This window comes from Pleurodeles waltl, chromosome 1_2 (assembly GCF_031143425.1).
Source record: "Pleurodeles waltl isolate 20211129_DDA chromosome 1_2, aPleWal1.hap1.20221129, whole genome shotgun sequence".
Lineage (NCBI taxonomy): Eukaryota > Metazoa > Chordata > Amphibia > Caudata > Salamandridae > Pleurodeles > Pleurodeles waltl.
The window spans coordinates 1,108,876,490-1,108,900,391 of record NC_090437.1 but is presented as its reverse complement, the minus strand read 5'-3'; the positions used below and the strand labels follow the sequence as shown (position 1 = coordinate 1,108,900,391).

At 43.9% G+C, this 23,902-nt stretch overlaps 1 protein-coding gene across 2 annotated transcripts in view; it reads left to right on the top strand.

Moving 5' to 3' along the window:
• PACRGL (parkin coregulated like) overlaps positions 1–23,702 on the top strand; it is a 157,130-nt gene extending 133,428 nt beyond the window's left edge. For both annotated transcript variants that reach the window (XM_069234732.1, XM_069234725.1), the window contains exons 7-8: positions 15,735–15,815; positions 23,250–23,702. In XM_069234732.1, coding sequence (XP_069090833.1) covers positions 15,735–15,815; positions 23,250–23,306 — 138 coding nt within the window. In that variant the 3' untranslated portion in view covers positions 23,307–23,702. The remainder of the gene's footprint in view (positions 1–15,734; positions 15,816–23,249) is intronic.
• The last annotated feature ends 200 nt before the right edge of the window (positions 23,703–23,902 follow it).

Here is a 23,902-nt window from a genome sequence, read left to right as displayed (position 1 = left end):
GGCCATTGATGAGCTCCTTCAGTTTAGGCGGGCTATTAAGACCTTTTTATTTGTCTAAGCTTATCTGTTGTGTTTTGTCTTCTTTTGCCCGCTTTTAGTGCTGTGTTGTGTTTACCTTCTCAAAGCGCCGGGACGCCCCTTTGCTGGGGCAGCTGTGCGCGGTACAAATAAAAATAACATAACATTTGCAGGAATTGCTCTAAAAAAGAAGATTTTTCTCTGAGGCTCTGATATCAAGGTTGATAGATAGAGGTTATCCGAAGAAAATTGTTAAAGGAGCCTGCAAGCGGGCATGGTATACTCCTAGAGAACATCTATTAACCCCAAAGCAAAAAAATGAGGAGTGTCCTTTGACTTGTGTACTTACATATAATCCAAAAGCTAATCGAATCAGAGCGATTATTGAACAAGATTGGAAACTACTTCATCCACTAGGGAGAAAAAAAAAACTGTTTGCATTTAAAAGAGGTCGCAATATCCATGACGCTTTGATACATGCTCCTTTTGCTACAAATGTAAACAAAAGACTGGACTTGAGAGGTCTGTTAGAACTACCACCAATTATTGGCCACTTTCAATGTAACAATTGTTTGGCATGTAAATATACGAAGAAGAGCAAGTATATAGAAGTGAATGGAAAAATACATCACCAACTTCGATTTTCAAACTGCAATACACGAAATGTTATTTATTGTATTACATGTCCATGCTCTTTTACATATATAGGTCAGACTATACAGGCAGTTAAAACACGGATCCTACAACATATGTCCAGAATTAGGTGTGTAGTGCATGGAGCTCCATTGGTCGACCATTACATTGATAAAGATCTTAGACCTGAAGACATCAGTTAGTCTACTCTTTATGTGGCCGATAAAACTAAAACAGGAAGAGAGATAGCTTCTATTCTCGATAGAGTGGAAGCACGTTTGATTGAAAAGTTTGGAACTGCTAGGAAGGGGTTAAATGACCTGTCAGAAATGTGGTCTTTAATCAAGGTCTGATATACCTATGTTCCCTAGTTCCCTTTATACTGTTGATGTCTTCTCTATTCATGAGAATACAAGATTTGATTTATTTTGTTGATTGCCTATTCTTTTATTCAGATTGAATTGGTTATTATACTTTAATTTTCCTTTATTCCAACATGAGTTCAGTTGCTAATAGAATGTGGATCGTATATTTTAAGATGTCCGCCACGCTAATTCCTTGTGGCTTCATTTCTATCAGGGGTCGGAAGTCCTTTTACTTTTAGGGCTCTTGTCTGCTGCCAGATTGTTTAGACGCTGCTTTGTAGACAGCGTCTTTGTATTTAAATGTGAAGTATCATCGCGCTCGCATTATAGTTATACTGAATGCCCGACACGCGCGTGAGCATTTCCCTATGGATTTGCATCATGTAAGTGTATAGAAACAACTCCGGGCTTGCCTGTGAGTGTTTTCTCAGCTGGATAATGAAAAATCGTAAATATGTTTTTTGACTATAGATCGTTTTCGCCTGTGAAAGATGTATTTTCCCTGAATCAGAGCGGGGTTTTAAGAAATATAAAATAGATCTTGACAAGCTTAGTTTTTCCAGCAGGGTGCATGGGCACCAATTTAATTGAAACACCGTTTTTAGAGTTGAAATAAATCACTTTTTGGAGGTGTTTTCTTCTTGCTTTCTCTTTAGAATTTTACAACACTGTCTAATAGTAAATTTTTAGACGTGACCTGAACATCTGGTGTTTTTATTAGCTGTTATATCCTGTGGAGTCTCTTTTAAGATCAGTCATCACTATCCATTTTAATTTTATGTACACTGGGGACTTAAGGGTGAACAGGGGAGTTGTTCACTCCTGGTGGTCTGTGTTATAAGTTAACTACTGTTAGTGCAGCAATAATTTGTGTATATTGTATATATAGGCACTGTTCCTGATGTCCTGAGGAGGCCAGATTTATAAAGGCCAAAACGCGTCGACTACATCTGTGGAGGAATGTATATTTGATTTTTTTTGTTTAACTGGATGATAAAAAATTGGACTGTATCGGATGTTTACATCAGCGATAGAGGTTTTGCTGATGAACGATGCATTATTTACATTACCTCAATGAAATACTGCTCGCCAGTGAATGGTTAAGCAGCTTATAGGCTAAAGCACAACAGTGCAAAAAAGGAACTATTTGATATGTTTTTTTTCAATATTGTGTTGTTTTGTATTTTATCATTTGTTAATAGTGCTCTTGTTTTATGGCTGTATAATTGTTTTTTGTTAGTTTGGCACACAGTTCTGAGAGTGGGACGTGGAGACACTAACCGTAATTTAATAGATTTAATTGTGAATGAAGAAATAATTTTCAAGTGATTAATTTGTTTTCACTGTGGTACTTTGTTTTATATCTATCCCCACTGTATATTTGTATTCAATTTGACTCTTTGTTAGCTGGTCATATTGCATGCCCCTGATCTGTGTGTGTGGTGGGTGAATCTTAGGGTCAGAAAAGGAAACTACCAAATGCATGAGAGCAGGGTTGTGGAAACCAGAGTGGATGTATGTGAACTGGTTTGGGGGGATGCTGGTAAGTGCCTCAATTGATTTAGGAGATTGATGTGCACACTTGTGTATGACTATGCATGTGTGATCTCATTCAGGTTGCCACATGTTTGTGTGTCTTTGTATGCTTGTGTTGTGACCCTCAGAAGCATACAAAGTCCCTCCTCAAGACCAATGTTTGACATATGGGACTATCCAAGCCATCTGGTATAGATGCGTGGTATCATGCCATTCATAGTGCATTGTTGGCAATTCCTTTTAGAATGGTGATTCTGGCAGATTTTAGGCATCCGCTGGCCTAATTGAGGCTATCCCATGCCTAACGACGGCAACCTTTAACATAACAATAGACATTTTATTTAGGGCATCTGTGGCTGGTGACTAGCCCAGGCATACTGGCTGCCTTCACATAATGTTGTCCATTATTGCAATTTGGTAGGCATCCTGGATGGTGGAGAACAGTGAGAAGGTGGAGAAAGAGGTAGCATTAGCCCTGGCAGTACCCAGAGATACTAAATGGCTTTCAGTATACTATTATGTTCTTGAAGAGAGAAACACTGGACGTTCACTTATTGGAAGTGTTGATTGAGCTTAAGCGCCCCCACACAACCTCCCGGAGGTGCCTGTGACTGCTCACCATAGTTTTCACTGAGAGTCATGTAGTTTGCAGTGCCTTAGTAGGACGTACCCAGGCACATTAGAGGCAAACTACTTCAACCCCAGTTGCAGAGGCCCAATACTCTGATGAGGTGTTTTTCCTTGAACAGGGTCAGACACCTCATCAGAAAGCCATTTAATTAACATGGAGGACACTTGTGCAAATGTTGCATTGAATTCCCCTTAGAGCCTCATTGTCTGTTTTCTCTGTTGATGAACACTGTCATTTAAGTTGCTCTGTCCCCCATGGACAGTGAAAAATTGCATTTCTGCTTCTAGGTTTATTGTAATGTGCTGATCAAAATCTGGTCACTCTGCATAAGCGTACCCAAGCTCTTCTAGGTGTTCACTTTTTCTTTTAGCCCTAAAGCAAAGTAACTGTTAAAAAGTTGAGAAGGGCGCAGTGTGGGGTTTTAGCAATGATATACTGAGGGGCTTTTATAGCATGCAGTATGATGGCGCTCCTCACCTGTAAGCAGAACGATACTGGATTTGGAGAGGCCCAGAGGAAGGAGAGGGAGTCTGCTCGCTTGTCTGTCTTTGATAGGGATGAGGCACTGGATCATGGTTACTTGTATAAAGACTTGAAAGGCAGTTCTTGAGTCAGAGAAGCTGATTTCCTGTAGTCCACAGAGAAATCCTAGAAAAGAGAGCTCATTGGAAAAAGGAATTAGAAAGCCCAGTGGGACAGGAGAATGGCTTTGAGCCCAAATAAGCAATCGTAGAGAAGTCTTGTCTTCCCCTTGGATCTCTTGCTTGAATTTCCCAGAGAAGTGCCTGGATGTTTGTGAGCTTTTTACGCCTCTAAGAAGCACTCATGCAAATTGCTCAGGAGGGCCACGATAAGATGTCAAGACTTCAGAGAAAGGTGTTTCACATGAGAAAGATTACCTGAGTTTTCCAACTCTTAGTGTTTTGCAGTGGAAAACAGATCTTCACCAAATTTTCATGCTGTGGTAACTGGCCTTGTAAAGACATGCTCAGCCTCGGATTCTAGTCTTGCCCCGCTGAAAGATTTTGAGCTCCAAAAACTTCACAAAGCCTGGAGATAGAAATTAAACCCACAGCGAGAGGACTTTTCAATTTCACAGTTGTCAGTCGCCCAGCCTGGAGCTTCTGGTGTCAATATTCCTGGTTCCTGGTGCACCACAAATTTAACACATCTGATTTAAACTCACACTCTTTATGTGGCCATGACCTCATCGCTTGGCCTGGTGAAGGATTTTTACCTCCAGAAAAACAACACGTAAACTAATCTTGATTATGCCTTCCTCGTTGTTTTCTGTGGATACTTAATGCATTTTTCTTTAAAAACCTCATACTGCCTGATCCATTTTTACCAATGTTTGCTACTTTGGTACCATTGTTAATCATTTAAATATATTTCTTGTTACTAACTTGGTTGAAGAGTTTTACATGTTAAATTGTATGTCTTGGTTGTTATTTTGGTGTTGGCAAATACTTTACACACACATTCTCTGAGAGAAGCCTGTCCCTTTGACCAACACCTACTGGCAGTTAATCCAAGTTTCATCACTAAAGCTTGGTTTTCACTACTTGGGTGCTGGGATCCATACCCGTGTGAGAGCTCATAAATTACTCTCTTTTCTAGTTTATAATCCAGTTTCTCTCCCTGCCACATCAACAAAATACGTTTTCAAAAGCAACCTAAGAACTAACAACTTTTTCATCTGGTAGAGACTTCTAATTGCAGATTACATGCCTTAGATTTTCCCCCAGGCATCTGTCTGGATCTGGAGATTTTTCTCGAGCAGTACTCCTGCATGCCGTCAGGTAGCATGGGTCGACTCCTCGTCCATCGTTGGCGCTGTGTTAGACAGATATTACGTCTCTGGTCGTATATAGGTGCCACCTCGGCACACTGACGTCAATTTTTTTCTTTCAGCGGCAGCCTACGCGCAGCTCCAAAGAAGACTTTCTGATTGACTCGTTTCACTTTTGTCGCAGATTTTTTTTTATCTCCTGGTGCGTCGAGTAAGACCGGCTTCAAGCTCTGCAACTCCGGTCATTGGGTGATATCAATAACAGATCCGCACCTCATGCCTTTGGTGCTTGGAGTGCGACCACACCCCGAAGTCGTGCTCTGACTCCTGAGCCATGAACCCAAAGGCTTTGAGGAAGCGGTCGCTTGGCTCCACTTTGCTTCTGGTCTCGGTCAAGAGGAAGGTTCCAAAACCGCTTGCAGAGGCCACACTGTTGTCCCATTCAAAATCTCGGGATGCTCAGGTAAGCATAAGAAGCCCAAATGTTCTTCAACTTGGTTGGATGACATGACGCGGGACAAGGAATGTCGTCGCTCTAGGCCTCCGTCCTTGTAGCCTACATCTGGGCGTGCTCCGGGCCTCCCTGAGTTTCCGGGAGCCAGAGCCACCCTTGCCCAACTCTGTGAGTTAAATGAGGCCATGTGCCCCATTTAAGGCAGGCTGACCCTACTGGAGCGCCTTCGGGGTCTGCAGGGACCACCTCGGGTTCCGCACTGGTGACTTCAGCCTCAGCTCCGGAGGGCACCCAGTAATCCATTTCTGGATCCACACTGGCGTTGGTCGTGCCACTCCGGCCTTCCCCGACAATGGTGCAGATGTCGACCCTCCGATGCCAGCCGGGCCCGCGGTCGGCATCAACCCCATACATATTGCTGACTCCAACACAGAGCTGAACCAGCTTCACTCAATGCTGATTCCAACTTTGAGTGGGACCTTGCTCCCCAGTTTGGATTCTGACCCTTATTCTTATGGGTACAGATTCATTGAGTGTATGGAGGGGTTGCTGGACCCTCTAGAATACCTGCTTGAAGACCCCATGGACGGGGCTCAGGACTCAGGTGAAGCTAGTGTTCTTGAAACCTCCCCTGATGCTGTCATGCTTTCTTCCCCTACCGTGGCTACGGAGGAGGGGGCATCCTTCTCTGTGGTGGTGAGGAGGCAGCAGAGTTCCTGGGTCTCGAGTTGCCTTCTCTAGCTGTCAGGACTAACCTCCTGACTGAGGTGCTACAGCCTGGGGCTTATTCATCAGAAACCATGTGGCCATTCATTGAGGCCCTCACGGATGTCCTGCTATGAGACTTGGTCCAAACCTAGCACAGGGGCTCCTGCAAACAAGACAATCGCCCACTGCTAAAGGCCTGCGCCAGATGACCCAAAATTCTTGACCCAACAGCCCACACCTGAGAGCTTGATCATCCAGGCCTCTTCATCCTCAGTCGCATTCACTTCCATACCGCCGGATAGGGAATCCAAAACACTGGCTCAGTTTAGGAAGAAAATGTTTTCTTCTCACACTCTGGCATTGCGGTCCGTGAACACTCCATGCCTTTTGGGCGTTACTCCCATACTTTATGGGATATGGTTGCGCACATGAACATGAATTCGCCAAAATGCCAGGGGTAGCGGAGGTGACATCACACGCCATTTAACCTTTACCTTCACTCACACACGGATGCTTTACGCATACACACATATTTACACACACACTCATTCTCACATAAGCACACTCTCACCCGCACACATCATACATTTAAAATCATTTTTACATAAATCTGCTGCCAGTGAGGGTAATATTCCAGCAAATTGTAATTCATCCTGTATTGCACTAATAGTGAATAAGAACATATGCACTTAATGTAATAAAGAAATGACAAAAAAAAGAAAGTGGGTCTGCCCTTGTGTGCGTGACTAGGGTGTGGGGTCCAATGTCTGCGTTGATCAGGGAGCTAGCGGTCAGCCCAGTCCACCACCCCTCCTGCTGCAGCCTCCAAACCTTCCTAGTCTGATGCTTCCTCATCAGTGACCAGTCGGAGGCAGGATTCGCCATCACCTGCCCCGCTGGGAATCCTTCACATCAGACAGATGGGTTTTGCAAATAGTCCAAAGGGGCTCCTCTCTCCCCATCAAGTCTACCTCTCCATCCATGCCACCATCCTACGATCGGATGACGGAGGATCACCTGTCAGTTCTCTGCAAGAAGGTTACACCCCTCTTGGCGAAGGGAGCCATAGAGAGGGTCCCTGTGCCAAAAGTAAGTTTGCACTACTTTCAGATCCCCAAAAAGGACAAGGGCCTCCTCCCTATCCTAGACCTCTGATCCCTCAATCTGTTCTTCAAGAAGGAGAAGTTCAAAATGCTCTCTCTCTGGCTCAGGTCTTATCTGCCCTGGACCAGGAGACAGGATGGTAGCGTTGGATTTGCAGCACTCATAGTTCCATGTTTCTGGCCTACTGTCCTACCCCACAGATGTTACTTGCCGTTCATGGTAGGTCACAAGCATTTTCAATTTACCGTGCTCCTCTTTGGCCTGACCAGCACCCCTCGTGTGTTCACCAAGGCGATGGTAGCAGCCTATCTGTGCAGGTTAGGGGTTTCAGTCTTCCACTACCTCACCCCCTGGCTGTTAAAGATGGGCTGTCCCCAGGCTGTCGTCTCCCACCTCCACGCTATGGCGGACCTCCTGATGCTCCCTCTCAGGTGCTCCCTTTCATCTGAGCTGTTCTGGACACAGTGCAGTTTCTGGCTTATCCTCCCAAGCGGCGAGTCCAGTATATTCAGACTGTGATACCGATGTTTTAGCCTCTATCCTGGATTTCAGTGAAAATGAGGCTGCTGGGCCTCATGACCTGCTGCATCCTGCTGGTGACACATGCCACATGGCATATGTGGGCTCCGAAGTAGTACCTAAAGTCCCAGTGGGCTCAACATATGGGGAATCTATCCAACATGGACCAGATCTCTGAGGGAGCTGTGCACGATCTGCAGTAGTGGCTTTTGAACTGCGACTGAGTCAGAGACAGATCCTTCTCCCTTCCCCAACCAGATATGACATTAGTGACCGATGCTTCACTCCTGGGATGTGGTGGTCATATGGGAGAGGCAAAGATCAGAGGTTTCTGGTCCCCGGCAGAGTGTGGGCTCCATATCAATCTCCTGGAGCTCAGGACGATCAGGCTAGCATTCAAAGCATTCCTTCTCTCTCTCAAAGGGAAAGTGGTGCAGGTGTTCATGGACAACACCACCGCCATGTGGTGCTGCAACAAGAAGGGCGGGGTGGGGTCGTGGACCCTTTGTCAGGAGGCTCTGTGCCTCTGGACATGGCTCGAACATCATGGCATATCCCTGGTGGTTCAACATCTGGTGAGCTCTCTGAATGCCAGAGCAGAGGAACTTAGCGGTCAATGCCTAGTCGATCACAAATGGGGTCTCCATCAAGAGGGGGCACAAGGTCTCTTTCAGCAGTGGGGAGAGCCTTGGGTAGATCTGTTCTCCTCTGCAGAGAACGCGCAATGTCAGCTGTTTTGCGTGCTGGAGTTTCCAAGACGGCATTCGCTCTGCAACGCTTTTCATCTTGAGTAGAACTTAGGCCTCCTCTACACCTTTGCACCAATACCACTTCTGTCCAGAGTTCTCAAGAAGATCAAAAACTACTGGGCCCAATTCATTCTTGTTGCTCCAAACTGGGTACGAAGAATCTGGTATCCCCAGCTCTTGAGCATGGCCATCAATCCTCCACTCAGACTGCCTTTTCGGGAGGATCTTCTGTCGCAGCAGCAGGGTACGGTTCTCCACCCGGACCTGTCCAGTCTCAGCCTTTTGGTGTGGAAATTGAGCAGCGGCAGTTGACAGCTTTTGATTCTCTGCCTGAAGTCTGTCATGTTATCTTGGCAGCCAGGCGTCCCTCTACCAAAGCAGTATACACCTGTCATTTGAACAAATTTGTGGCATGGTGTACAGACAAGTCTGTTGACTCCCTCTCTGCCCCTCTTTCTGAGGTTCTTTTGTTTGTTCTTACTTTGGCCAAGCAGGGCTCTGCACTGGGCACCCTTAAAGGGTATTTGTCTTCTATCTCTGACCAACCCTCCTTGTTTAAATTTCCCACTGTTGGAAAATTTGTAAAGGGTCTTACCCATCTATTTCCTCCTTCTCCGTTCATAATGCCTCAATGGGATTTGAATTTAGTTATCACTTTTCTGATGTGTGCTCCTTTTGAGCCACTTCACAACTGCCCACTTCAGCTTCTTACTCTGAAGACAGCCTTCCTTGTAGCCATCACTTCTGCCCACAGAGTAAGTAAGCTGCAGGCTCTTTCCTCAAAGCCATCTTTCATCTCTAGCCATCCTGACAAGGTGGTGCTTTGTACCAGGGCCTCCTTTCTACCTAAAGTGGTCACACCCTTTCATGTAGGCCAATCCATCACCTTGCCTATATTTTACGCGCCCCCACATCCCCTAAGGAAGAGGAGAGACTTCACCGCCTAGACCCAAAAAGAGTGTTTGCATTCTGTCTTGATCGTACCAAAGAATTTCTGGTGGATAATCAACTCTTTGTGGGTTATGTGCGTGCGAAGAAAGGTCAGGCAGTGCACACAAGAACTATCTCTAGATGGGTTGTTCTTTGCATTAAAATGTGCTACGCATTGGCTAAAAAGCAACCCCTGGAGGGTTTACGTGCTCCCACCACCAGAGCAACAGCTGCAACCACTGCGTTAGCATGCGGAGTTCCAGCCCTGGACATCTGCCAGACAGCCTAGTGGGCATCCCTGTACACGTTTACCAAACACTATTGCCTGGACAGTCAGGTCCGAAGGGACAGGTACATTGCCTGTTCAGTTCTGGAGGACTCCCTATTATGATCTTGGTTAGAAGACCCACCTCCGGTGATGATATTGCTTGGGTATCTATGCTAAGGTAACAAATCTGCAACTAGAAGTCTCTATCAAATGAACAAGTTACTTATCTTTGGTTACAAATTATCTGGTAGAGACATATTCTAGTTGCAGATTTCTTGCCGACCATACCATCCTTCCCTCTCTGTGAACTGATTTCTAGGGATAGGAACTTCCCTTTCAGGGCCCTAGTTCTGACGCACCAGAGTCAGTGTTCTTTATGGCTCTGTGCTTCTCGCATGGAAAGTCATGACAAGAAACTGATGTCAGCGTGCCAAGGTGGCACCTATATATGACCCACAGCGTCATATGAGGTGAACCAGTGATGGATGCAGAGTCGACCGACGCTACCTGATTGCGCAAGGGTACTGCTCAAGAAAAATCTCTAGATCAGACTGTGCCTTGGGGAAATTCTAAGATAAGGAATCTGCAACTAGAATATGTCTCTACCAAATAATTTGTTACCGAAGATAAGTAGTTTGTTCTTACGCTACTCTCATTACTACAGTCCAACACAAATGAATGTACGCCACTAAAATATCCCAACTATACACTACCTTAATAGCAGCATTTATGAACAAGATGTTCACAAAACGCTAACAAAGTGAAACTATGCTTCTGAACATCACAAGAAGCCATAATAAAGAATATCAGAAAGAGCTCTGCAATATTCAGTCTATTTCCATCTTCCAAATGAATTCTTTTAGTACTGCTCAAATCTTGTTAATCTGCTGGTTGTGCCAAACAGCAGTTTGATGTTCAAGCATGTGATCATATGTATATTTGTAGTTGAACTGGATATCGGATTCTATTGCCACTATCTCCCATATAAAAAACAAATCTAAAACGACTCCTTCTCTCCACCCTTCAATTTGGAATGCTGACAGCACAACACTGTAACAGACGTTTGTACATCGTAACTGCCTTATCAGCCTATTGGAAGAACCCTAATTCCTCAAGGGTCAAACAGTGGAGGAACTAAGCATTTTACATCTATGCCATGAGACATTCCCACTGAAAAGGCCTCCATCTTCCAGTCTTTTTGAACATGCCAAAAAAATAAAAACTCTAAAGAGTGGGAAACATTAAAGTTACCTTTAATCAGTATCAAACCATTCAGCCCACAACACAGAGTACTTGGAAATTTTTAGTTCCTTTATTTCCTGCTCTGTCACCAATACACAGCCACTAGCCCCAGTCTACAGCTGGCATGGACTCTTGGAGCTATAACTGAAGCTCTAAACCTAATGTTTACTTAGTGAGATCTCCCAGATTTACCCACACCCCATCTGTCTGAATACTCCATTTGATTTCCCTCTCTCTTGTCTTTGTTTCCATCTCAGCCTGCTGATTCAAATGTGCCATAGGTCAATGCTCAGTATATTACAATTAACCGAATTATAAACCTAAAAGGTTGGCATTTAAGTCTGGCTCAAGTAAACTGTTAATTGGCTAGAGAAATATGAAGGAATTTCCTGAATGTAACGTTCACCCTGCCAGCAGTCCTAGTAGCCCTGTCCTTATGAAGAATACTGTAGTTGTAGTTTTAGGTTGCTGGTAAAGGTAGGGGAATGTAACAGGTGCTGGAAATTCAGTATTTAGTGACCCATAAAACAAATTATTTGGTTCAAGAAATAAAGCTACCTTTGGCATTTTTTAAGGCTGAGTAGTATTGATAAACATGCACACCTACCTTTGAGAAATATTGAAATAATTTATACCTCTTCCTCTATTTGTGTGCTCATGGACTCCTTTTCCTTTAGCACAGAGAAAACTGATGAGGTTGATCTGTACTAGGCCTGCGCAGTAGGCAGTTTTTGGCATCCAGGCTCTCAAATGAGAGATATAAACTTTTACTTGAAGAAAGCTAGCTCCAACATCCATATTAGGAAGTGTTTTATAGCATGTTAGTCAGTCTATGTTCTGTATCATTGCATTGACTTTAAAAAGCATTGATTTATTGAAATCTCGGTGTAAGAGTGTTGGCTTGTTGTGGTAGTTCCTCAGTTAATATTGGTCACTCTAGTTTCTCTTTTTACTCTTTGGTGTGCAGTACTTGGATTCTCTTTAATGAGTTCATGGTCTTTGTGTTTCTCTTTAGAATTGTGAGGCTATTGAGGAATTCAAGTGGGAAGTATCTCATGTTTATTCTGACAGCCGAGTCACCAACTTGGATTGTTAGACGTCATCTTTAAGGGGAGCAATAAAAGTCATTGTAAGGATTGGAAAGTTGGAAAGGACATGTTTAATAGGAAACCAAGGCATGCAGCTCCATTCGACTTGTTTCCTGACTTGTGAACATAGAAACAGACTCATTATGAAACTCCTTTTTCAGACTAGATGTGATATATATCCAGCTTGCACCTGAAAACTTTGAACAGTTCGGAATAATGAATGTGACTTCTCTTGGAGATTACTTTCTGTTTTGTTGTTTTCTACCAGACCAGATGTTTGCCATTTACTGTACCTGTTTTTGTTGGCCATAGGACTTTGTGCACTTGACCCCTGCTGACGAGTAGAAATGTGCTTATACTCTCCTCTCTAAGCCTGTTAGAATTGGTATACCCCTAATTGACACCTTTAATTTAATTTTACGTGTAAGTCCATAATATACGGTTTCACAGGTCTCCTGAGCCTGTAAATAAAATGCTAATAATGGGCTACAGCATTCATTGCAGTGCCCCCTAAAGTAGCGCTGTAAAACTTGTCTGCGGTTCTGCCCTTGGAGCCTAGCTGTGCAGTTATAAACTCCCATTTCAACCGGGCAAAATAAACTTTTTTCCAGGCCTAAACCTTCAGTTTGAATTCTTATGAGTCATCCATAAAGGTGGGCTTTAAATGGCCATAGGGCAAGGTCCATGTTATTTAATAAGTAGTGCACATATAGTTAATGTTCTAAGTGCTCTGTTAGACGAAAGTTGTGTTTTTTATGGTTGCAAGGCCAGCCAACTCATAGGTTAACTTTGGTTTGCATTCTTACCCATAATGAGTGCTACATTTATTTTGGGAGCAGCTAGAAAAATGGCTCAAGGACTACTAATTTTAAAAGTAATTTAAAATCTAACTTAATGATCAAGTCTGATTTCATATTACTGGTTTGGAAATGGCCCTTTTAGAATGTTGTCATTTTCCTGCCTAAAACCAAAAGGCTTTCCTGCCAGTGTCCAGCTGTCACCTTACCCTAATGGCTCATCTTTGGTGAAATGTGTATTGATCCCAGACAGTGGACAAAAGGGCCTGGAGGAGGAGGACCTCATCCTTCATAGGATGGCCAGAGGGTCTGTGCTCTGCCCCTTCCTGAGCTTCAGAAGATGTCTACCTTATCACTGACAGATTAAGCTTCCACCTAGGCCTGCCCCCCTTCATCTTTTTAGCCAGTCTGGTGCCAAACCCAGTGGTGGTAGAGGAACTGACCAGAACTGGTTTAGGGTGGTGGACAAAGGCTTGCTCACGACTTATAGACTAGCACCAGTTATGAACGTGCCCTTCCCACCCCATACCTTTCCTCAGAGCACTCCTGGACTTCTGAGGTTCAGAAGAAGAACTGCCCTGCTGTCTGACACCTGAAGGAAGTCTGGATCTGCTTGCCTTGAACCCCAGAAGTGACTGCAAGGGTCACTCGGTTGACCTCCAGTTTGAATGACATCTCTTCAACAAGATTACAGAGTCATCTTTCCCTGCAAATACCCAACTGACCATTTCCAAATGAACCTGTCCTGGACTTTGCTACTGGCCTCTGTTAGAGTGAGTCCTAACCCCCAAGTGGTGCTCCCCCTCATGTCCTGGACCTTAGACTTGTCTTAGAGTGTTCTGCTTCTGTTCCCAAACTGCAAGAGCTGGAACTTAACAACTGTGCTATGTTTCGGCAGGAGAACGAACAGAAACCGGAGTCTCCATCAAAGCCGCAACCTTTGATGTTGAATCTCTAGTCAGCCTCATCTTCTTGGTTTGCCCCTCTGAAGGAGATCTGACTTCTGACAAAGTTTCTAATGTAGGGGGCTTCGTAGGGACCGAGCAGCAGTCTGTCAACATCAAGGCCTTCTTGAGCACACACTTTTGACTCCACCAACTCTGAACTTTCCTGCCTTCATTGATGACCACACTTCAACCCTGTGCTTCAAAAACTTGCCATTTGTCAAGCCCCGCATCGGATCCATCTTGCAGATTGCCACACTGATGACTCGCCGGCGACCACTTTTACTCCCTAAAAGTTTCTAGGTCAGAAAGTAAACTTTCCAATAGGACGAACCTGGTCCCTGTATCTGATATCTTTTCCATTGTGGCTGGCCGTAACTTTAGACTTTGACCCCATGTAGGGGGACCAGATAACTGCAGTTGGTTCTATGTGATTTTTGGTGCTGTAATTTTAATGGAATTTTTTAAAATTCATATCTGTGTTTCTACTTATTGTTTCTTTGTCCTTTTGGTGTCATTTTAGTTATTAAACTATTCAGTATTTTTCTAAATTGGATTGGGATTTTTCTTATATTGAGTTTTCATTTTTTTCCTATTTGAGTGCTGTATGAATACTTTACACATTGCCTGTAAGTTAAGCCTGACTGTTCCATCCCAAAGTAGCAGAGGGTTGCGCACAGGTTTATTTAGTCACTTTAGTGGTTCACACTAACAAGGATTGTGGTTATTATTTGAGGTGAGTTCCGAACCCTGAACTAATGCTCCAGTCTCTTACAAACTCCAAAAGAGGTCAAATCACCAGTGGATTTGGCCACAGATTAGATGTTTCCTTACCCTAGACCATAATCTAGGATTGTTGCAATAGGTCTTCTTCTGGGAATATTGTACTACTTTCACCTAAGGCTGTAAAGGCCCCCTAGTTACTGGTTTTGGTCTTTTGATTAAATGCTCATTTACTGGAGGGAAATGTTTGATAGGTTGCAGACTAACTTTCTAGTTAATGGGGCACCCCTAAACTGTGATGTTGTTTCACAGAATGCTTCAGGGGCTTAAAGTGTTTGTTTTAAAAGCATTGATTGTTGCAGAAAGGTATTCTGAAAAAGTGGAAGTCACCATTAAAGCCAAGGTACAAGGCTATTGTGAAGATCCAAGTATTTCAGTAGTGATAGAAAACAATTAATTGCTGAAGAAATGCGTAGACCAATTCGCCTCTGGAAATTTTAAAAGAATACCATGATTAAAATATAATTCTGTGTATTATTTTTAGTTAGTGTCTTTTTTTCTTGTTATCTATTGGCCAAGCGGTTGTTTCTCACTTCCATCCAGTTGGTGTTTCATTATCTACTGTGTCCTATCCAGTATTTTTTGGGGGATAATTTAAGGGATTAGTGGGTCTGTCTGGAATTCAAGTAGGAGAAATGTGGGCTTAAATTGGTGATGGCAGGATTAGCAGTTTCTAAACTTTTATAAGCATCATAGTGGGTATATTTAACTTATTTTGTATAGTTATGAATAGTAAAGTATTGTAGATATCTTGTGTATGTTTCCATAATAAAATTAAAGTGGCATATATTGCTCAAATTAACACAAAATAGTTTTGAGAAGAAAAAAAAATCACCGTGACCCTTCCAATATACTTTTCTGTTCCATGCAACACTGGTTCTGTTGTGTCTCCCGTTTTCTGTTATGTACGTATGTTTATTTAGATCTACTCCGTTTTTCATCCTCAGTGTGTTGCTGTTGTTGCTCCATATGTCTCTGCCCATTGCTGTCACATGCTAAAATATATGAAGGGCTTTTTCCTGCTTACCTGGTTAGAGCTGTAGCCTAACCTGCTTCACATTAAACTTGAAAAGGAAATGTTGTTCAGTGTTTGTGATCCAACGTGGCTATTTCACATCACTCATTGTTAACCAGTACTTAGTTGTGAGCTAACGTTTCTCTTTTTATTTGTAGCTGTCAAAGAGATTGATGGACAAAAAATTCAAGGACCAAGTAACCTGTGCTTTACAAAAGCTTGAACAGCATGGAGGCAAGGTGAGTTTAAACATCTGACCAAAAAGACCTGTGACACAGAGCTCAAGGATTGTGAAATAACATGCAGTGTAAAGTACTTTACAAAGAGTGCTTAGGTGTGACTGATACGCCTTTAACATCATGATGGGTCATCCTGGTCAGGATGGGAGGAAGGAGCTGACACATGCAGGTGAATAGGCTGCGCCTGTCCCCACACAAAGAGCTGCATACCCCCTTGTAGTGAGTCTGGAGCCAGGGCAGGGACTTTGTGGATGGATATGGACTCCCTGCCATTCCACCATAAGACGACCCCCATAGATCAGGACGAGGATGGGCTTACTCAGATTAACCTGCAGACTGGAGGCCATCTCATAGAGGTGGAGAATTTCAGGTGCCCAGGGCACCGATAGGTGTGGGTGTTCAAGAAACAGGAGGATGTTGTCTTGCTGTAGTGCAATTCTGTCATCGAGTTGATCAGTCGTATGCTAACCCTTTATCTGCACATCGTCGCAAATGAGACATGCAGTGGTTCGCTGATGAGAGCAAAGAGTAGCTGCGAAAGGGGGCAGCCCTGCCACTCGGGAACCCATCGGAAAGGACTCCATTAATCTGCACCTGCTCCATTGGTGTGGCATACAGCAACCTCAGGAGGACCTATGAAGGGCATTGCCCTAGCTGCTGCCCAGCTCGGACAGTAACCACTATCGTAGCACTGTCAATCCCCAGAGGGAAGTGCCCCTTGGCGAGAGAGGCAAGAGCCTCTGAGTACATCTCTAGTAGAAAGGGATTGAGGATGTTGCCGTATTTTCGATAGCACTCCAAAGAGTAACATTGGGCTCGGGGGGTTTCCGGATTTCATAGCGGCTACCACAGAAGTAAGTTCGTCCAATGCCAGTGCTCCTCCAACTAGGAGCAGAGGGTGGGGGGGACGTCTCAGTAAGGGAATGTTGCTAAGGATCGAGTGGCCTTACGTAGTCCGCAGCGGGGCTGTCGAGCATAAAGCTGTCATTAGTATGCTGCGAATGCTGCTATGTCATGTGCGGTACACTGACAGAGGCTTGTCGAGTCCATTATTTCAGGAGTGATTCTGAAGGTCAGATGGCCATCCAGTAAAGCAGTTTGCCACTTTGCTTCACCCGATTCATAAACCCGTTGGACGGAGGCGCTTCAACACTGCCCAGCCTCCTCCACAGAGGAGGCTGGGCACACAGAGGAGGGGGACACAAAATATTTTTTTTACGGTTTAAGTCTGCTTTTTGCATCTGATACAGCTTTATCCAACACTAAAGCATGGTTGGATAAAACTGAGGGGGTTATCTATCCCAGTTTAGATTTTGAACTCTTTGCTTGAGTAAGTGAACCAGAATAGTCTAGGACACCTCTCTCATACAAGAGTCCCTATCTTTCCTAAAGACTTTCTGTCCATTTCCTTGAAAAAGATGTTAAACTGTGTGTTATCATAAGGGTAGGAAATGTAGCTGATTTCCTAATGAACAGTTCTGAGGGAATGGGTCGTTGACTGCATTGGCATGATAATTCCATATGGTCTGAGTATCCTTTCTTATGGAGATCATCAACCACACGCCCCTTGTTTAAACACATTGGCTTTTTGCTCCACAACTCCTGTAAGAAATTGGGTTAATTGTTGAAGGGGATGTAGAAGCCCACTCAAGCAAAAATCACAGTTCTTGTCAGAATGAACCATAATAGTCACTAAACAAACCTGTGTTAAACCCTTGAGTAGCTTGGCACAAAGTAATCGGTCTTAACTTAGAGGCAGAGTGTAAAGTATTTATGCAGCACACAAACAGTAATAAAGTGAAAATACATCACAAAGAAAGTCTCAGAATGACAGCATTCCAGTCAGTAGAACCAGAGATACGCAAGTTCAAATTTAGGTAGGTATAGTACCTAAAAGCACAAAGCGCTGCTCGCGGTCATCAGAAGTTGAGGCCGATCGCAATACAGTGTGGGCCGGATGCAGGGACAAGATTAGTTCTACTAAAAAAGTTGCCTTCTTAAAGTGCGGAACGAAGAGTTCCATTTGCGGTGGAGAAGGCTGCGAGGAGCAGGAAAAACTTTGCAGATGGTCATTGCTGTAGAGCGAAGTGCAGATTTTCTGTTGCTGGTGGTTGTTGTGTCGTGAAGAGTCAGGTTTACTGGCGCTTCACATTAGCAGTCAATGTGGGTGACAAAACCTCGGCACGATGGGCTCGTTTGTGGTTGCAAAGAGCCCAAAACTTCAGGATTTCACTTGTCTTCACATTAGAAACTCAACTGATGCCAGTCAAGGACCAGGGAAGGCACTCCTTGGGGATCCAGAACTCATTCCAGCAGAGGCCAGCAGGACTGAGGTAGGTCCATTTTCAGGTCCAGAGCAGCAGGTTAGATTGGGCGATTGCAGGGAGGCCTGTGGAGTTTGCTGTGTCCCTGTAGATCAGGCAGGAGGTCAGCCAACTGACCCTTGGAGTTACTAAAGCTAGCCTGGTATGAAGGGAGCAGGTCTAAACTTCCTCCTCAGAGAGCAAGGCAGTCCTCTGGGGGCAAGGCAGTTATTCTTTTGGAATGTCCACAAGTCCTGGAGCGTACTGATGCCTGGCTGTGAAGGGCAATATTTATATCTGGTGCGACCCTTTGTGTGTGGGGGGGGAATGCCCTGTCCTACACCTCATCTAGTTCTTGAAAGTTCTTCCCTTCCCTTGTCAGCGCTCCGAGAAGTTTGGAGGTGACAAAAGGCTGGTGTCTGTGTCCTTTGTATGTGCTCAAGCAAGCCCTTTGTATTTTAAGTGGGGCAGGGCATAGCTGTGCCCTCAGCCATCTTGGCAGGACTGGCCATCCTGTCCACACCCAAGTGTTGCAGTCACCCTTTTGTGTCACTGGCAGGAATACACAAACCCCAACAGCAGAGCCATTCAGTCATGTGACCCAAGATACTGTCGGAAGGCGCAAATGGTTAGGACAAGAAAGTGCCAACTTTCTAAAAGTGGAATTTTCAGAATTGCAACTTTAAATCCGACTTTACCATTAAAGAACATTTCAAGTTACAATTCATTTGAGTTTAAACAGTTAATCTCCATCTGCTTCCATTCCAAAGTTATCACTTATTAAATGTAATAAAGTAACCCAGTGTTAGTCAATGGGAGAGATAGCCTTACTGGAGTGAAAAATTACTGAGTTTTTTCACTACTAGGACATGAACAACTTAAATCCACATTGCCTGTTTTTTAAATACCATGCACTCCGCTCTATGAGCATTTAGGGCCTACCTTAAGGTGACTTATAAGTAATAAAAAGGAAGATTCACACCTGGCAAACTGTTTGTTTTACCAGGTCTAAATGGCAGTTTAAAACTGCACTACAGGTTGCAGTGGCAGGCCTGAGACATGTTTTATTGTGCTCTTTAGTGGATGGCACAGTGAGTGCTGAAAGCCTACTGCTAGCATTTAAAGTACAAGTCCTGGGTACAGATAGTACCACTTTACTAGGGACATACAAGTAACTTAAATGTGCCAGTCAGGTTTAGCCCAATTTTATCATGTTTGAATGAGAGAGCACAAGCATTTTAGCATTGGATAGCAGTGGTAAAATGCACAGAGTGCGAGAAGCCAACAAAAAACTGGTTCAGCAAAGGAAGGGGTAGGAAGGCAAAATGTTTTTGTTGACCCTGCAGAGAGGGCCAGGTCTAACAACTTCCTTCTGATGTTCTTTACTCTAGAAATAACCCATGCTCCAGTGACTGATGATGGTTATTTGTGTTGTTAATAAAAAGCTGTGTTTTTTTAAATCCATCCTAAGGTGGAAGCAGGCTGAGCATATTTAAACAATGAACAATGTCCTGGTGCACATCAAGGGCCAGATGTACGAAACGTTTTGCATGGCGCAAACTGCGAAATTTGCAGTTTGCGCCATGCAAAACGTGCATCGCGATGCACATTCCCGTTTTGCGAGTCGGTAACTTGGTTACCGACTCGCAAAATGGGAATGCGACTTGCAAATAGGAAGGGGTGTTCCCCTTCCTATTTGCGATTCGCATCGCAATGCAGAATTGCTTTGTGACCGCGAAAGCGGTCGCAAAGCAATTTGCAGTTAGCACCCATGTGAAGTGGGTGCTAACCCATTCGCAAAAGGGAAGGGGTCCCCATGGGACCCCTTCCCCTTTGTGAATGGCTCTAAAAATATTTTTTCAGAGCAGGCAGAGAAATGGTTTCATTTTCTCGAGTGTATTGCAACTCATTTTCCTTAAGGAAAACGGTCTGCAATACAAAAAAAAAAAAAAAACTGCTTTATTAACAAAGCAGTCACAGACATGGTGGTCTGCTGTGTCCAGCAGGCCACCATTCGTGTGAGTGCAGGGAATCACAAGGGGGTCGCAAATTGTGACCCACCTCATTAATATTAATGAGGTGGGTCTTTGCGACCCCCTTCCGATTCGCAAATGGTGTCAGGGACACCATTCTGTATATGGGTTTGCGAGTCGCAAACCCATTTCCTACTACATCTGGCCCCAAATGTTATGGGGCTACCAGTCACTCTTTGTTTAACTTTAATTTCCAATGTATTGATTTACTTCCCCTCTCTGTATCTGCATTATACGTAGTTATAATTACATAAATGAATAATAACTTAATAGCAATTATATATGAATATTTTGGAAGCTTGGTGAGACCATCACCTTCCTCTTTTTATTTGGAGGTTTGAATAAAAGACTGATTGGACATAGCATGTGAGCATGTTAGTGGTCTGGGTTGATAGGCTCCGACAAAAAGGAAAAAGCCACTGGTGGTTTCCAGCTGTGGTTTAAATCTTTCTCTGGCTATCCAGCCAAGAAAAGCAGGTTATTTCATTTACCATGAAGCTTTTAGGTGAACTGTTGACTAGAAAAGTATTGTAGGAAAGTCCTCCTTTTTTGCCTGATCACCCCCACTCTTTTTGGATAGGTACTGGTGGTTACTGACTCTTGGCTGTGCCCTGGGTACTGCTAACCAGTCCCAGGGCCTGTGCTCTGTGTAAAATGGATATGCAAATTAGGCTAATTATAATTGGCTAAGTTAACCTACCTATAAGTCCCTAGTATATGGTAGGGCATGTAGGTTTAGGGACCACAGCATAGGTGGTGCACACCTAGGTGCACTGCTGAGGTGCCCAGTGTCATTTTAAAAGCAAGCCTGCCTTGCTGGCTGCTTTTAAATTAAAGTTATATGCAAATTCGACTTTGGAATTAAAGGTACTTCCAAAGTCTTAAACTACCTTATTTTTACATATAAGTCACCCCTAAGGTGTGCCCCATGTGCCCCTAGGGCTGGGTGCCATGTAACTATAAGCAGGGACTTTATACAAATAGATTTATAAGCCCTGGTGAGGTAAAAACAGCCAAATTCGTTTTTCCCTCATTGAAGTAAATGGCCTTCATAGGCTAGAATGGGCAGACTTTATTTTAAATTTTAAAGTCTCCTTAAATGTTACATACCAAGAATTTGGTATCAAATTAATTGTTGTAATAAATCCCACAACTTCCAGTTGTGGGATTTAATATAACTTGTTCAGGTAAAAAGTTTAGACTTTACCTAAAAAGTTGCCAATTTCAGCTCTGCATTGTTTTTGCTGCTGTGCTCTGATTGGCCAGCCTGCAGCAGCTTCTGCCAGGCTGCCTTGATGAGGTGTGAAGTGGCCTGGCTTCACACAAAGGAATGTGCTTGGGGGAGAGAATCTCCCCTCAGCAGATGGTGAGGCAGGAAGGGGGAGGGCTGCCAAACTGGTCTTCAAAGGCAGAGAAGGACATCTGGAGCACCCAGCAACACCCCCACATCCTGCAACCCCAGACAATTAGGTGCCCCCTTGATTAGATTAGGAGAGGGCAGGAGAGGGGTGTGTTTATGATTTTTAGCCACACCAGTGGGTGGGCTCAGCCAGATGTAACCTCCAAAAATCAGATTAATCCATGTTGGATTTTTAGAGACTGTTGCCTTCTGGGATGGATTTTTGCCACACTTCCCAGGAAGTGGTCATCACAGGGGGACGACCCTGTCCCTGATTGGAGAACCAGGGCCCCCCTGCTTTTCACCCAGGAGCAAGGATAAAACTGGCAGACCTGCCCCCACACCTCAGATCCCCGCCAGATTTCAAGAAGAAAGGAACTAAAGGAGAAGAAGGACTGCCCTGCTGGACCCCTGGCCTGCACCTGGAACCTGCACTCAGAAGGACTGCACCAGCTGCACACTTGGGCTTCACCACAAGAAGGACCTTGCCTGGCTTCAACTGGTTCAAGGAGGGACTCCCTGTTTGCTACAGGTGAAAAATTGCTATCCAGAGTCCCCTGCACCAACTCCTGAAAAAGTGACCAGCTGACCACTGTCCAGTGGCCAAAAAGGAGTTTGCGCCAGGTGCATTCTGGGAGTTGAAGTCCGCACCCCCCAAGGACCATCACAGAACTTCTGGACCCTTGGGGTGAGCTGTGGACCCCAAAAGAACCTTAAAAGAACATCTACCTTAAAAGAACATCTGGGTGAAGCCCCAGAAGTTTGGAGAAGATTTGAAAAATTTTGTAAAAAAGCTCCAGAGAGGGACCGACCCGCCGCGGAAATTCTAGCCGGCTTGCCTCAACCGCGACCCGGCCTGACTTCGTGGTTCGTCCCGGTAAAGAAAAACATCCGAAAAAGAGACTAAGTCCGCAGGTAAAAAGTTGACCGGGACCTCCCAGCCATCGTATCCGAGAAGGGCTCCACGGACGTCGGATCAAGATCCAGGTTTACCCCGGTCGAAGGATTTTCATCTCGAAAAAACGACTAAGTCCGAAGGTAAAAATCACCACCGAGGAAACCCACATCGCGTATCCGGACAAGGGCTCCAGGAGGTCGGATTCAACTGGCAGGTTCGTCCCGGTGAAGAAAAACTTCAAAATAAAGACTAAGTCAGAAGGTAACTTTTTAACCGAGGCCTCCCGCGACTTGTAGCCGAGCAGGGCTCCATCGCGGTCGGCCTGAAACTTTGACTTTGCCCCGGTTCTGGTGCAACCAGATGACCCGATTGGCGCTTTTTGTTTCTAAGCGCTAGAAAAATAATAATTCTTTAAAAATTCATATCTCCGGTTCCCCTGAACCGATTTTAATCGTTTTTGTGTCATTTTAAAGATAAAAATATAAACTATTTTTATAAATTGGTTTTGGATTTTTAAACTGTTTCCTGTGTTTTATTTGGTTACTGTTTTGTGATATTTGAATGCTTTACACACTGTCTCCTAAGTTAAGCCTTGACGCTCATTGCCAAGCTACCATGGGTTGAGCTGGGATTAATTTACTGAGACCTAACTGTACCTAGGTGGAGGTTAGTGGCTTGTTGCTAGGTGTAGGTACCTACCTGCCCTTACCAATAACCCATTTTCCAACAAGTATGAACATGTCTCAGTATCAATGTTTTACATTATTTCACTTAATCCTAACTATGCATTTATCTCAACAGGAAACACTTGGAATCATCAAATCAAAAATTCCAATTTACTGTTCAATCTACTCTTGACCAAGAAGGATACATTATGAGTATTGTCACACTGTGGAGGCCTTGGAGAACTACCCTTGGTTTATGTAAATGTTCGCGCTCAGTCAAGGACTAGTCATTGCTGTATTTGTAATAGAAAATAAGTAAAAGCTGACAATAATCAACTAAACTGTAATGGTGATGTCTCCGCTCTCAAATCACTGTAACAAGCAATGCACCAATGTGGTTACAGTTTAAAGAGATGTGAAAGTTGTTTTCTAGTGTGTCTCTTAAACTTTGACAGATGAAACATTTAAACTGCGGTGTTGTGTTGCTCCGTTGATGTCAAAATCGAGTACTAAAAAAAATTATTTAATACATCTATCCTTGCTGGACTGGGTGCTTTATTTTTTATTAAATAATTTGTTTCTGAAATAAGATGTCTAATTGAACTTAGTTTTCTAAAATAATATATGTAAGAATATATGTGCTCTGACAAAACAGTAAGATAAGGAGGTACACGTCGATTATTAACGCCTTTTGATTGTCTAGATAGGTTTCTACTGTGAAATGGTATACAAATCAGCCTAATGCCCAGTGATTAATTTTCATTTCCTCATATCTGACTCCTTGCTTGT